Below are 15,671 nucleotides of genomic sequence, written 5' to 3'. Positions count from 1 at the left end.
ACCTAAACTCGGCCTGTTCATTATCCTTTCTCTGGGATCTCTCTGTGTTCCCATGCTTACCCCCGAGGCTAATATATGCTGCAGATGTCCCCCTTCAATACACACACAATTTTTTTTCTCAAAAAATATATAAAGGAATGCGCTTATATTGGTGTTTGGACTTATATATGAATTACGGACATTTATAAATATATTTTTTATTTTATTTATGTATTTATCTGCATTTTCATGTGATTTGGTATTTAGCGCATTCCTTTATATATTTTTTGTCACTTACCTTTTCTTTGGTTAGGTTTGCAGCTTTATATATAATTTATTGGCGCTGTGTCTATATATTTTACAATTTTTTTTTTCTCAGTATGAAATTTTTATAAAGATGAATATGTATGTTTGAAACTTTGTGATATACAGTGGGTATAGAAAATAATCACTCCCTTTAAAATAATCAAATTTTGTTGATTTGCAGCCTAACATTAAGTATACACAGTTTTTGCTTTATCCAGCTGTATTTACTCAGTGAAACTTATAACATCCAAGTGAAAAATACCAACAAAAAACTTTGAAACCGAATCACTGAGTTGGAAAAAGGATTACCCCCTTGTGTCAGTATTTCGTTGAGCCACCTTTTGCTTTAATTACAACTTTTAGTTTTGTTGGGATATGTCTCTACTAACTTTGCACATCTAGACTTTACAATATTTGCCCACTCAGTTCAGTTAAATTTGATGGTGACTGTTTGTGGACTGCAGTCTTCAATGGGATTTAAGTCTGGCCTCTGACTAGGCCTTGCAAGGACATTCACCTTTTTCTTCTTCAACCACTGTGTGGTCATTTTTGCTCTGTGCTTTGGGTCATTGTCATGTTGGAAGGTAAACCTTCCTATTGACAACTTTTTGAGAGCAGCAGATTTTCTCAAGAAAACTGTATTTTGCCCTATCCATTTTTCTTCTAGCCTGACAGGTTCTCCAGTTCTTTCTGCAGAGAAACACCCCTATAGCAGAATATTAACCCCTCCATGCTTTACTATAGAAACTGTGTTACTTGGATGGTGTTGAGGACAAATAATTAGTTTCATCTGACCATAACATCATTTTTCCACGTGACAGAATCTTTCAAGGGGTATTTTGGCAAAGCTCAGTCGTGACTTCAAGTGGCCTTTCTTGAGGAGTGGCTTTTTTCTTGCAAGCCTCCCATACAAGCCACATTTGTGGAGAATTTGTTATGTTGTTGTCACATGCACACAATTGCCACTATTTTTCATAAAGTCTTGTAACTGCTTCAGAGTTGTTATGGGCCGCTTTTTCTTCCAGTTTGGAGCTACGTCCTGACCCAGGGAGGGTCTGTGTTATACTAAATACCTTCTACTTTCTAATATTAGAATTCACTGTGCTTCTAGACGTTGATAAGACTTTTGAAATTTTGCTGGATCCATCTCCTGACTTGTACCTGTCCAGAACTTTAGCTCGGAGATCTTTTGACAGTGTCTTGCCACCCATAGTTGATTGTTTGCTTCATTTGCATTACCAGTGACTGAAATGTTCCAGGAAAGCTCTTTTCATGCTGAGCTAATCAAAATAACCACAGCTGATCACAATTGAAAGTCAGATGGCTTTGTGCGTCATTGAGAAGGTGATTAGCTACACCTGATTGAGTTTAAGTCATTTTTAGGGGGGGTGATCCTTTTTCCAACTTAGTGATTCTGTTTTTGTTTTGTTTTTTTTTTTCTAAAATGTTGGTGTTATATCTTTCACTTGGATGTTAAATACATAAACACTTGGATAGTAAATACAGCTGGATATAACAAAAACCATGTCTGCTTCATTTCAGGCTGCAAAGCAACAACATGTGATTATTTTAAAGAGGGTGATCCTTTTATATGCACACTGTATATGAGTTTCCATAGCTAAACTCTAGGAGGACCTATGGAATTTAACTCGGGGGGGGGGGGGGGGGGTGGGATATGTGTGATTTTAATACAGTGGGGTTAATTTGCTCAGTGGGGTTAATTGTCAATCAGCTTCTAACTTCAACTTGTTAAATCAGGCTTTAACAGAAAAAAAAAACTGGAAGCTGATTGGTTTCAATGCAGAGCTTTAGTAAACCAACCCCAGTGTTTTTATTATATATCTTTGTCTATCTGTCTATATATTTTTGGGGCACCAGTAAAGTCCTTTCAAAAACTTATCATTTTTCTTCCTGTTTATGGTTTCTATATAGCTTGAACCTCTAGACAGAGGTTTCTTCCCCCTACTAGGGAAAGTTTACTTTTGTGTGACGCTCAGGGCTGGTCCCCCCCCATAAAAGAAAAAAAAATACATAAATAGAATTAAGGTCAGTGGAAAATATGAAAGCAACAAAGCATGAAACTGCTACACTTTTTTGAATGTGCAAAAATAGTGCCATAAGATGCCACCAGCACCACTATTAGATTGGAGGATGATGGATCCACACTCTGACAGATCCCAGGCTGGACTTCCCCAGGCAATGGGGGGAGATACAATGCTGTGACAGCAGGCAGCTGAACTGAGTGCACCCACACAGTGACAGATCCACCACCAACACTGACACAACAGGCACTAGAAGAGCCGGCTGTGGGATCGTGATGATGTCATTGCACATGTGGTGGATGTCCAGGCGGCCAGGTCACACTCACACAGAAACGAGACATCGGAGTGAGACATTACCTTCCGCAGGCGCAGCTCCGCCTCTGCTGATGAATGGGAAGAGAAGGGCTGGAACTCCACAGTGATCAACAGTCGCCAGCCGGCTTGCAGTAAGGGACTGAATCTGAGAGGAACATTGGAAGGGTTGGCCGGCATCTTGCTCTGTCCTTTCTTCCTCACCTATGCTGCCTCTCCTGTCAGCTGAAGAATAATGTATAACACTGTGGCGTCCCACAGAGAGAGTGCTGGCCTTTGCTGCACCCAGACTCCCCTAGGTCTCAGAGCGCCCTAGGCGGCCGCCTAGTTTGCCTAGCAGAAGCACTGTCCCTGGTGACGCTTCATTTGTGCCACCTTCTAGATGTGTGCCAGTGTGTTATGGTCAATTCCTCCGTGCTGGGATACATGGTACTCTAAGATATTTTCTATTCAGACAACTAGTATGCTGAGACATGTGCTACACTGAAAACTTATTCTACTCAGACAACTAGAATAATCTGATGTTTTAGCATTTCTGGCTTTAAAGAGAACCCGATTTGTCATAGTTTAAATAATAAATTTAAAATGTTATACCTTTTTGCAGTTTTACATATAAATATTTTTGTTTACATCCTTATTTAGCTTTACTCGCTCAGCTTAAATGTCAGGAGTTTGAAGTCACTCAGATTTTGTCGGGCTCCTAAATTGTCAACTGCGTAACCTCACACACTGTCTCCAAAATCTTCAGAGTGCTATTCGGTGTCAAATAAGAAAGCACCATAGTAATTTGCCTTGTTAACTATGGAGCTATGTTAAGTGACACTGGTATGCAGACTCCAGAGTTGGGAGACGGTATGCAAAGTTGGGCAATTGACAAGTTAGCAACTATAAGGCTGCCCATAGATGAGTCAGTTTTTTCCTTCAACCAGCGGGTAAAAAACTGACCCAATTCCCCCATCCACACATTCCTGGTGGATGGAGGAAACCTCCTGGCTCTGACTGTTAGGAGACTTCCCCGCCCCCAGAATACACTGATCAGTGCTGCAGTCTATATCGAGCAGTGCTGATCAAGTGGAAATTTTCCAACAGGACAGTTTGAACAGTCGATTGGTAGATTGTCTTCTGTTCAACCACAGTTGCCATACAGGGATTGAAATTTGGCTGGTCTCTGCTGAAACAAACAAATCTCGATCCATGTATGTCCAGCTTAAGACTTCAGGTGATTCTGATTACTGATTGCTAAGTTGAAGTATCAGACACAGATAAAGTAAGTTTAAATGAGAGGTACATTATGAAGACAATACAATAATTTAAAGTGGTAATAAACCCAGGAACATGCATTCACTATATAGTCACACAGTACACACTACATGGAAATGCAATTATTGCGCTATTGTATTAAATATAAACTGCTAAATACCTTTTCTTATCAGCAGTATATAGCAGTCTTGTGAGCTTGTAGAAGTTTGCATTCTCCTTTGATTGTCCTATGAGGCTGCATAACCCCTAACCTTCTGTCTGAACACTGCTGACTGGCCCTGTGTTGATTGCATGCTCTCTCCCAAAGAAAAAACTCGCTAGCAATACACCCTAAACCAAGCATGTGCATAGTGACTCCTAGAGCTCTGTACAATCAGCAGATGGATTGGGGACAGTAGAAGGGGAGGATTAGAGAAGACAGGATCAAACCGCTTTTATACACAATGCGGAGGATTAACCCCTTAGGTTCCACAGTGAGTATAACAATCATGCTTTACTGCATATACAGACTGATTTTACTGTTGTGAGTTTAGTAACATTTTAAGCTTGAATATTCAGATTATTGGATGCACAAATTAGTTTGAACTTCCTCATCTATTTTAGAGACATGATGCTCCATAACCATTAAGTGTTTATTTTTCATGGAAATTGTGTTTTGGCGTGAAATATAAATCTCATCTTTTCCCTCAGCTCTATTATCCTACTTTCATAATAACAGAAATCACCCAGGTGACACACAGGTTAAAATGTCAAAGGTTTATTTCCCACATCTGTATTTTTTTAAATTGAAATTAGTGTCTGTGTATATATAGTCAGTGAGTTTGCTAGCTAGCACGTGGATACACTGAGCTGGCTAGATACTGAGCAATGGGGAGCAGAAAAGAACTGTCAAGGCCTGCATAACAAAGTAGTGGAACTTTAAGGATGAAAAAGGATATAAAAAGATATCTAAACTTGAATCTGCCAGTCAGTACTGTTCAATCACTTACTAAAAAGTGGAAAATTCAAGGATCTCTTGATACCAAGCCAAGGTCAGGTAGGCCATTGAAGTCACAATTCAAAGTAAAACCCACATGTAACCTCAGGAGAAATACAGGTTTCCTGGAAAAAGATGGCGTGGTTGTTTCAAGGAGACAATAGGATGCTGCTTGAACAAAAATAAGCTGCATGGTCCATTTGCCGGAAAGAAACTTTTACTGTACTAATGTCACAACTCAGCGGGCAGATCAGTTGATCACCATACTTACACAAGCGATGTTAATGTGGGGATATCCCCAGTTGTGCCTCTGTTTTCTGACTGTGCCCCACGAGAACACACTGATCAGCCAATGGCTGCAAGCGCTGATTGGATTTCCAGCATGTCCCTTCGACAAACGTCTGGCCTCTGTCAGAAAGACAGGTGTACATTCTGAATGTCGGGCTGTTTTTGTTGAACAGGAAGATATTTAGCCTGTGTGTACCTAGCCTAACGTATGTAAAACTGGTTCTTACAGGTCGGGAGTAGTGATCGCAAGTAAAGTTGCCATTAACTTGTATTTGTAATTTTACACTTTACAGCTAAAAAAGATATAGTTTAAAAATAGGATCCTAGGTCATTAAGCTTTTAACAGACAATGACATAGCATGTTAATTCCAGAAATTACTTAGATTAGTAGACTCTGTATTGTTCATGGCTTCTTTCCTATTACTGAAAGCAGAATGGAAGATCAAAGTGGAAGTTGATTGGTTTCCGCATGCAAAACAGACAGCTTTTGTTTGTACATTATTGGTTATTTGGCTCTGTACATGAGACATTTTTAATTTAATGAAAATTCTAATTAACCTCCGTCTTTCAATATCAACTAGTTATGTCCTGCTACCACTGGATACTGTATGACAAGTGCCATTGAGTTTACCTGTATAAGTGTGGTACACCTTTTCCTGTTTCATTGTTTACTTGTGAGATCGACGTTTTCTCGTAACGGCAAAATATTATGCAATTCTACTCAACCCAGTTGTTATCAGTACATTTCTGTCAATATATTCTATAGAATTCTGACCTATTCAGATATTTGTGATCCACAGTCCTCAAATATAGTTATTTGTTTTGTAGGTGAATGTTCGTCATTACATCTATAATATTAACTGCCCTAGAAATATGGCCGAGATAAGACTGAGTTCTTTGCTCTTCACAAAGCTGTTGTAGAAAGGTGTGGCTTTATTAAACATCCTGATCTAAGACTGGCTTTCAGGAAAAAGGTTGCAGAAGGAATAAAATATTTCCAATTATGTCATTTATCCTATTTATGTAATATTTCAAAAATTATGTAATTTGACATTAACTCAATACATGTACTCCATATATACATAACACGAATTTTAGTTCAAATTACTGTAAATGTTTAAAAAAAAAAAAAGAGTCCCGTTTATACGCCTCCTTTTATTATCACATACATTAGAGTATAATATATCTTTGCATTAAAATGCCACCTCCCACCATTTAGTAGCCCTCCATCCCCTGTGTAAAAAATGGTAAGTAAAAACAAAACCTTCTAACCTGCTTATCTAGGTGCCTAGTGCTTTGGATCAGTTTACTTTTGGCATCTTGGGAAAGCTGAGGCCGTGGAGACATGAGCTCTAACTGGCAGGCGGAAAGTTCAAAAATAACCTTAGAAAGTATTGCTGTCAAAAAAATAGTTGACACTTTAAATAGACTTCCAGCAGAGGTAGTGAGTCAGTCAGTCAACAGAAGTGAATTTAAACATTCTAGAGACAAAGATTTATACTCCGACAAAAAAAATAAAAATGGGGCAGACATGGACCAGCTGGTAATTTTCTATCAGTACAAGAAAAAAAAATGTACAAGAATGTGTTCCTACTAAGGAATACATTCTTATGAGATCTGGAATTTTCATCTTAATGCATGATGTGCTTTAACTATTTTAACATAAACATTTTTAAAGCAATCCTCCAACCTCATTTTCCTATGTGGTGACAGGGTCTCTTTAAAGTGCAGGGATAGACAAACCGCTAACTACACAGTTCAAACTGTGAACTGTCTTCTGTGCCAAAACATTTTGACAGCAGAGGTGAGGGGTGGGCAGGCACAAAGCAGCCACATCTCTTCTTTTTAGAGCATTGGGAGCTTAGAGAAAGACTTAACCTATTGTAAACCAGCGCATTTTGTTATTGAAATTTAATTCTCGAAGGTTTTTAAAATCTTAATATCCATTTTCAGCACCTTATTCTGCAATTGGTAGGCAATGTTTTGACAAAATAATATGTTTAATGCAAAAATCTCTTTCCATTCAATTTAGAACCAGGTTCACAGAAGAAGGTGGGTGGGGGGGGGGGTGTCTTTAAGGCAATTTTTTTTGTATATGTATATATTTTAAATGATATATTGTATCTTTTTTTAAAAGTTATGCATATACTTTTAACATGGGATGCAGCCATGGCACTGGTGTTAATTGGCATTATAGATTGCTAAGAACAATCCTCATTCCATAAAAGTTGGGACGCTCTGTGAAATCTGTATAAAATAATGCAATGATTTGCAAATTTCTTAAACCCATATTTTATTCACAATAGAAAACATCAAATGTTTAAACTGCAAAAATGTACCATTTTAAGAAAAATATGGTAATTTTGAAATTACAGCAACATGTCTCAAAAAAGTTAAGATAGAGCAACAAAAAGCTGGCAAAGTACAACCCCAATTTCAAAAAAGTTGGGACAGGGCTATGTTTACCAAGCTGTAATCAAGCCCCTTGATGGGCGGGGTGAGACGCAGCAGAGGGCATGGCCAGATTGACAGCTGAGGCCATCCCCTATACACAGGACTACATTGGTGGCCAGAGCGGTGTCCTTTCTCCTATTCTCAACCACAAGCTACTGGACTTTATACAGACACCACTCCCCTACACATGCCAGTGAGGTAATTCTTTGGATTGGCGGCTCAGCTTTTGAGCGGCGCCAAGACAAGCCAGGTACCAAAGTACAATCCCAATTTAAAAAAGTTGGGACAGGGCTATGTTTACCAAGGTGTAGCATCCCCTCTTCTCTCTAACACTGTGTAAATTTCTGGGAGCTGAGGAGACTAGTTGCTGGAGTTTTAGGAGAGGAATGATGTCCCATTCTTGCCTGAGAATATGCTGCTCTAAAACCTGAATATATCTTTCAGCTTTGATGGTTCCAGATGTGTGAGTTGCCTATCTCATACTCACTAATGCACCTCCATACTATCAGAGATGCAGACTTTAGAACCAAGCACTAATTACAAGCTGGAAGGTCCCTCTCTTCTTTATTCTGGAGGTTGTGGTGCCCATGGTTGCCAGAACAAATGTAAAATTTAAATTTGTCTGACCATAGAATAGTTTTCCACTTTGCAACAGACCATTTTAAATGAGCTTTGGCTCAGAGAAGACAACAGTATTTCTGGATCATGTTCAGATAATGGCTTCTTTGCTTGATAGAGATTTAACTTGAATTTTTGGACAGCATGGCTGTGTTCACAGTGATTTTTGGAACTATTTCTGAGCCCATGCAGTGATGTCCATCACAGAATCATGCCTGTTTTAAATACAGTGCTGTCTCAGGGTCCGAAGATCATGGGCATCTAATATTGCGTTACGGGCTAGTCCCTTGCACAGAGATTTCTCCAGATTCTCAGAATCTTTTGATATCATGCACTGTAGATGATTATATATTTAAAGTCTTTGCCAGCATCCCAACTTTTTGGAATTGGGTTGTAAAACAAATACATTTTTTTAAAATGGTTTCCACTCCAGGGCACACAGAAAAACACACCATACATTCCTTTTTGAATTATAGTACTTTATTCAATGGAAATAATTGTAAGTACTGTATCTTGTTTATTGACTGCTCCATATGTGATCTTTAGTGGCCTTTAGCAAGGTGAGTATATTTTATCCACATAGAGTACCTTCATTATTTTACTAAAGTTTATTTTTGGATGGTCAGTAATCAAGGAAATTTCTCTAATCAGAATTGAAAGTAAGAGGGAGACTCTAACAGGGTTGTAGCCAGCAAAAGGAAAAACTTTAACACTTGCACACTGCAAAGCTGAAAAGAAAAAAAGATCTTAGCTTAGTTGCACTTTTAAGACCTTTTAATTGGACCACCAGTGACAAAATTGACATGAATTGTGTTACAGAAATGACACCTTTTGGCTTGGCATGTTCTAATGCTACTAATTTGAAATCCTTATTAACTGTTTTGCAACATGCTATTAACCATTGCATGATGAGACCCACTTATTTGGATGTCATTGTTTTGCCTGCTCTTGGTAGATTCTTACATTGCTTTCATCAAACTCAAGAAACTTCAAACTGAAGTGCTGTACATACAGTATCTCTCATCCTCATATTCATCATGTATTTCTAGTCTGCTCATTTCCAAGGTTATATTTATCTTTCCATGATTCATTCTTTTTTTTTCTTTTTTTTTTTCAGGCATCTTCTATGCTGAGAGCATCATTGGCACCCATGTACGTCGCTTTAAAGAATGTGTTATTTACATTTACTGAATCGGCCTTAGTGATATAGCAAGAGCAAAATATCAAGGCTTTAGCCAACATTTGGATTATTGCACAAAGTACACATACATATTCTCACACCCATGTACTGCTACTTTGCTTTCTACCAGCAGCACATTCCATTGGCTCTGGATTCATTTCAGCTAAGCCAAGAATGGATAAAAAAGAAATATTTTATTGATAAAGTGTTTACTGCTTATTTATGGTTCAGTGTGAATTACAGCATATCTGCAAAAATACCTGTATGATGCAGTAAAACAGGTGTGTGTTAATCATTTATCTAATAATTGTCATCAAGATTAAAAACTACAGTAATTTGTAAATGAGTATAAACATTTTGTTTCCCTATCATCCACTACAGAAAGCAGCTGGATAGAAATGAACAGAGAATGATGAGGATTGGTATAGCCGGCACTCGTAACTGAATAATAAACTTTATTGAGCGAGTAAAATGTGCATATAAAATGGCTTACTTTTTTGGCCTATTTTTTATGTATTATTTAGTTTTATTTGTATTTTTCACTTTATTTATTTGTACTTGCCCAGCCGTTTTTGTGTTCATTATTAGTCAGCAGCTGCAAAAACTGTAGTTGCTGACTTTTAATAAACACACACTTACCTGTTCCAGAGTCCAGCACTGTGTTCACCGCAGCCATCCCTTCTCCCCTTCTCTCCTTCTCTCCTCCATGGCGCCAGCATCTCTACTGTGGGCACCAGGCTGTGACAGCTTCCAGCTTCACAGCCTGGTGCCCAATGCGCATGCACGAGTCGCTCTGCACCTCCTAATTGGTCCGGCAGTCTCCTGGGACCTGTCAAAGTTCCCAGGAGACTGCGGGAAGGAGGAGGGGGCCAAACCTCCGGTTCACTTCACGTGGTGAGCTGAGCCGGAAGTGGGGAAAAAACAGTCAAAACCAGGTACCCACTCCCCTACTCCCCTCTAAAAGGTGCCAAATATTGCAGTGGAGGGGGGAGGAGGCAAATAAGTGGAGCTTCCACTTTTGAGTGGAACTCCGCTTTAATTTTGTTTGTTTTTTTTGTCATCAGGAACTAAAAAGTATTATCCCATACATGGTACTAATAATATTCTGAACAGTAGTATTCAATGTCTTTTATAGCTATATATCCCTTTTGATCATTATTTATATTTCACACCTTAGGGTTAACTTTTAATAAGATTGTAATGAAGTTTGAAATGGTAGGTACCATAAGGTGTACCTTTTTATGACATCCCTGCATTTTGCTTTTTTATTTTGTTTTTTTACTTTATTTTTTTGTCAATTTTTATTTTATGTGAATCACTTTTCAATTGTGTTTTTTGCTTTTCAAAGTTTTTCTGTTGTAAATATCTTCACCCATCTAGGTTATTTTGTGGCAACTGCAACTAATTGGCTGATACTCTATTGAATTGCCTGAAGGGTATGAGAAGGAGTCTTTTTTTACATTCATTTATTTGTTTTATATAAATGTAATGTCCTGGCTTGTATTTTATGGCTAAGACATTGCCAAAACGCATAAGCAATTTTATATGCACATTTTACTCTCTAAATAAAGTTTATCATTCTGAAGACTAGTACCGACTATAACAGTTCTCATCATTCAGTTGCATCTGTGCTGAGAAAACACACAGAGCCACAGCACTGACATTTTACCTCTGTGGGGATTATCTCTGGGCGTAGCACCAGAAAGAAAGAAACACAGGGTTATATTTCTTTCCTTCAGGAGAAATGGACACATGGCAAAACTAAAAGTCAACCCCCTTGTCGGTTTAACACCTTGCACCTCACACCTGCCCAGTTCTGCTTAGATGTTCCTTCCCTTCCTTTTTTGCTCGAATTGGAAGATACTTGGTGGATTCATGGAAGATAATGAAAATCATGGAAGTTTCTTTAGATGGCCAGTGAGTGCATGTTTTCGCAGTATGTTTAGTATTATTTTCAGTCTGCAGCTGTCCTGCAGTCTGCAGTGAAAACCCATCTGTGTTCAGGTTAGCAAAGGACTCTGTTTCTGGTCAGGCCAGGGTATCTGAGGATCCTTTTGAAGTTATCAAGGCTAGAACTGTGGCAGTTCCCCCATCTCTGAGGGCTCACTGTTATGGGTGGCTAGCAGGTTTTGGACTGTGTTATGGTTTTCTTCTCTGTTTGTCCCTGAGACAGCATGTGTGTTTTTTGCCACAGAAGTGACTGTAAGTGATTCTTGCAAATCTAGGGTCTGTGATTCTAGGGTTGTACTTTTCTGTTGCTGGCATCTCGGCACAGTTTCTGAGGAGCTGCCATTTTAACTTTCTCACCTCCTCCTTCTTCCTTGTAGAGCTATTTTTGTTTTGCGGGCATTTACCCTACTTTTATATTATAATCAAGAAGTTTAGTCATGAAATCAAGCATTAGTCATGAAAAGCATAAGCCCAATCTAAGACATCACCGGCACACCATGTGCAGATAAACAGGACACTTTTAAGTTACCAAAAAAGCGACTGCAAGCATCTCTTCGCAAAAGGACCTATTGCACTATGTGCAAGGTCAAGCTTGGTGCAGCTTGTAGCTCCTGCATTTGTCGCTGATTCCAGTCATATTCAGCTGTGATGGAGGCCATTTCTGACCTCCCAGAGACTCATTCCACTTCCTGTCTTACAACAGAGGTGTTTCTTAAATTATTTAAGGTTTTCAGTCTCCATTTGTCCACCTTGTGACTACTTTTGCTCATAGGGAATGTAAAATGCAATTTAACACCACCTGTGGTGGAGAATGATGTAGAAATGCAGAGTATCTCTGGTTCTCTTGGAGCCCCTTGGAGGACTCATTCTTCAGAGGGAGACTCTACCAGCTGAATTTCAGTCAGTTTTGGTGGTGACGGAGTTAGAGGTTATCCTGTCCTTGGCAAAGTTTCATGTTCGAGTGATTCCTGCTACACATTCCAAGAATGAATTCCTTGCAGGAAGATATTCTCCTGATCAGTGCATTTACTTCAATTATTTTTTTTTTTTTACCTTGTCTTCTTGAAAGTATCAAGGCAAAGCGCTTTCTAGTCCTTCTCATAGCTCTGGATTGGCTTTGGAGAGTGTGGCATGCTGACCCCATTGATCTCTTAACCAGTGCTATGGGGCCTCTACCAGATTGACCAAATCTCCAGGATCAATTATATACTCCATCCTTGAGTTTTCATTCTCCTATTGTCAGTGTTACAATGACTCCTGTTCAGCCCTGTTTAGGACATTTCCTTGATGTTTTTCCTGTATAGTTTTTCTTATGACCATCCCTTTTGGAAGGAAGGGTTTCTGAGTTCTGAGCATTGTTCTGTAGAGAACCCCACATAAAGTGATACTAAACCAACTACCACAGTTTTTTCTTTGTTATGTTCCATCAGTACTATATCTGGATGCACACTGAAAAAAATTAAATTTTAAATACACTTTTAATGCTTTGTACACTTTAGTCATGTGACTCCCCCCCACCTAAAAACCAAAATGTGCAGTCGGTGGATGGAGCTAGCTTGAGACCTCCATGCAAACTGCAAAGTCACTGCAATACAATAGCAGCGAGGCACCCTGTGTTCTCAGACAGGGAGTTGTGTTTGATATGGAATTCCTCTCCCTAGTTTACTGGGCTCCTGTTTCACACAAAGCTTTAGGGACTGTTCACAGATTGCTTTTACCAGCAGCTCTGCTGGTAAAGGCAATCTGTGAACTGTTCCTAAAGTCTATACTTTTTGTGAAACATGAGACTGGTAAATTAGGGAGAGGAATCCCCTAATTATCATGACTCTTAATAGTGCTGTCCTGCAGTCCTAACTTCAGATGCCACCCTCCAGCTGTCACGTGGGGCAGCTTCAATAGAGAAAAGTGAAGGGACTGAAAAAGAGAGTTTATGGAGCAAGTGCAGGGTTGTCCCCATCAGCTACAGAATCGGCTGCCATTTTGTTGAAAGTGAAAGAGGGAGGAGATTTTAAAGGCAGGATCAACCAGGTATTTATCTAAATATAAAAGATCGGAAAAGAAAAGATGCACAGTATGGATAAAGGGCATCATTATAAATTCAAATACCAAGAATAAAGTTTTGGGTTTACTGATTTTAAGTTTACTTCGAAACAAAGTTGGACCTCCATTTTTCTTGATGTGGTCTCCTGTTTTTCTCTTTAATGAGAATATTGTGTTATCTTTTCTGTGTCCAACTCTGTTTTTCCACGAAACATTTGCTCTTTCTTGTCTGGATGTGATGAGGGCCGTGAAGTTTCTTTTAGGTAAACTGATAATATTTTGTTGTCATTACAGATGGTATTAAAGGGTATTCTCTGGCTTCCATACCCACTTTAAAATTCTTAGGAATTGCATTTTGTCAGTTTTGCATTTTTAGATTTTTAGCAGTACAAAATACATTTACCTCTTTGGTGAGTGGAATTTGTCCCCACTACCCACTCTTAGCATTTTTGTTGTTAGGAAAGAAAGGACTGCAGTGAATGAACATCAGTAATTTGTAGCTGCATTGATAAGAATTGTAGCCAGTTAAAATTGCATCTCTGTATCTATAGATTGCCAGAGAAAAAAAAAGGGGGAGAGCACGGTAGCTGCTACAAGTGTAAATCCTAGTGTAACATGGCAGTAAGGTCTTTACATCTGTATGTTCTAAATTGTTCCGTAATTATGTAGCTGTTTTAGGGTTTGGGTCTCTGTATTGAGTTGAAATCTCTTTACTTCCTGTAATTGTCATTTCTGTTTTAGTAATATTGTGTGGCATTTATTATGGCTTTTCTTCTTAAAGCCTAGGTATTGTAAAGTGAGATGACCTATTAGGTTTTTTTTACCAGTATCAATATCTGCATAGCAGTTGAAGTAAACTGATTCAGAGCCTTTAAACAGAGTCAGAGTAGGTATTGCAGGCACTGGTCTAGGGGAGGAATTCCGATATACCAAGTGGCCATTCTCCATTCAATACATGGTCTGTAGTTTAACTATCTTGAATGAGGACTTTCTGTTAGCTACACCGTTCTAACACACAGGGACTTCAGCACACAGTTTGCCACAGACCTGCATTGTCTGCCAATAAGGAAAACTGCAAGCCATTTTTTTACATAGTTGATAAATACCATAAATACTTTTCACAACATAATTAGGCTATAGAAATAATACTTTATCAGGGTGGCTAATACCCACTTTGATTTGTGCCATTGTACAGTATAATACGTGTGTGTAATATATATATACAGTCATGGCCGAAATTGTTGGCACCCTTGATATTTTTCCTGAAAATCAAGTATTTCACACAAAAAAGGTATTGCATTAACACATGTTTTGCTATACACATGTTTATTCCCTTTGTATGTATTGGAACAAATATAAAACAGAGGCAGAAAAGCAAATATGACATAATGTCACACAAAACCCCAAAAATGGGCTGGACAAAAGTATTGGCACCCTTAACTTAATATTTGGTTGCACACCCTTTGGAAAACATAACTGAAATCAGTCGCTTCCTATAACCATCAATAAGCTTCTGACACCTCTCACCCGGAATTTTGGACCACTCTTCCTTTGCAAACAGCTCCAGGTCTCTCTTATTGGAAGGACACCTTTTCCCAACAGCAATTTTAAGATCTCTCCACAGGTGTTCAATGGGATTTAGATCTGGGCTCATTGCTGGCCACTTCAGAACTCTCCAGCGCTTCTTTGCCATCCATTTCTGAGTGCTTTTTGACGTATGTTTGGGGTCATTGTCCTGCTGGAAGACCCAGGATCTTGGACGCAAACCCAGCTTTCTGACACTGGGCCCTACAGTGCGACCCAAAATCCTTTGGTAATCCTCAGATTTCATGATGCCTTGCACACAGTCAAGGCACCCAGTGCCAGAGGCAGCAAAACAACCCCAAAACATCATTGAACCTCCACCATATTTTACCGTAGGTACTGTGTTTTGTTCTTTGTAGGCCTCATTCCGTTTTCGGTAAACAGTAGAATGATGTGCTTTACCGAAAAGCTCTATCTTGGTCTCATCTGTCCACAAGACGTTTTCCCAGAAGGCTTTTGGCTTACTCAAGTACATTTTGGCAAACTGTAGTCTTGCTTTTTTATGTCTCTGTGTCAGCAGTGGGGTCCTCCTGGGTCTCCTGCCATAGCGTTTCATTTCATTTAAATGTCGACGGATAGTTCGCGCTGACACTGATGCTCCCTGAGCCTGCAGGACAGCTTGAATGTCTTTGGAACATGTTTGGGGCTGCTTATCCACCATCCGGACTATTCTGCGTTGCAA

The 15,671-nt window shown here is 39.1% G+C and overlaps 1 protein-coding gene across 3 annotated transcripts in view; it reads left to right on the top strand.

The window, feature by feature from the left end:
• The window catches only part of ARMC9 (armadillo repeat containing 9), a 207,083-nt gene that overhangs the window by 118,680 nt on the left and 72,732 nt on the right, over window positions 1-15,671 (top strand). For all 3 annotated transcript variants that reach the window (XM_089685434.1, XM_089685436.1, XM_089685435.1), the window contains one exon: window positions 9,353-9,387. In XM_089685434.1, coding sequence (XP_089541560.1) covers window positions 9,353-9,387 — 35 coding nt within the window. The remainder of the gene's footprint in view (window positions 1-9,352; window positions 9,388-15,671) is intronic.

The sequence above is a fragment of the Staurois parvus genome, unplaced genomic scaffold (assembly GCF_062004578.1).
Source record: "Staurois parvus isolate SC_StPar_1 unplaced genomic scaffold, SC_StPar_1.0 ptg000376l, whole genome shotgun sequence".
NCBI lineage: Eukaryota > Metazoa > Chordata > Amphibia > Anura > Ranidae > Staurois > Staurois parvus.
This window is presented reverse-complemented; position numbering and strand designations above follow the sequence as displayed.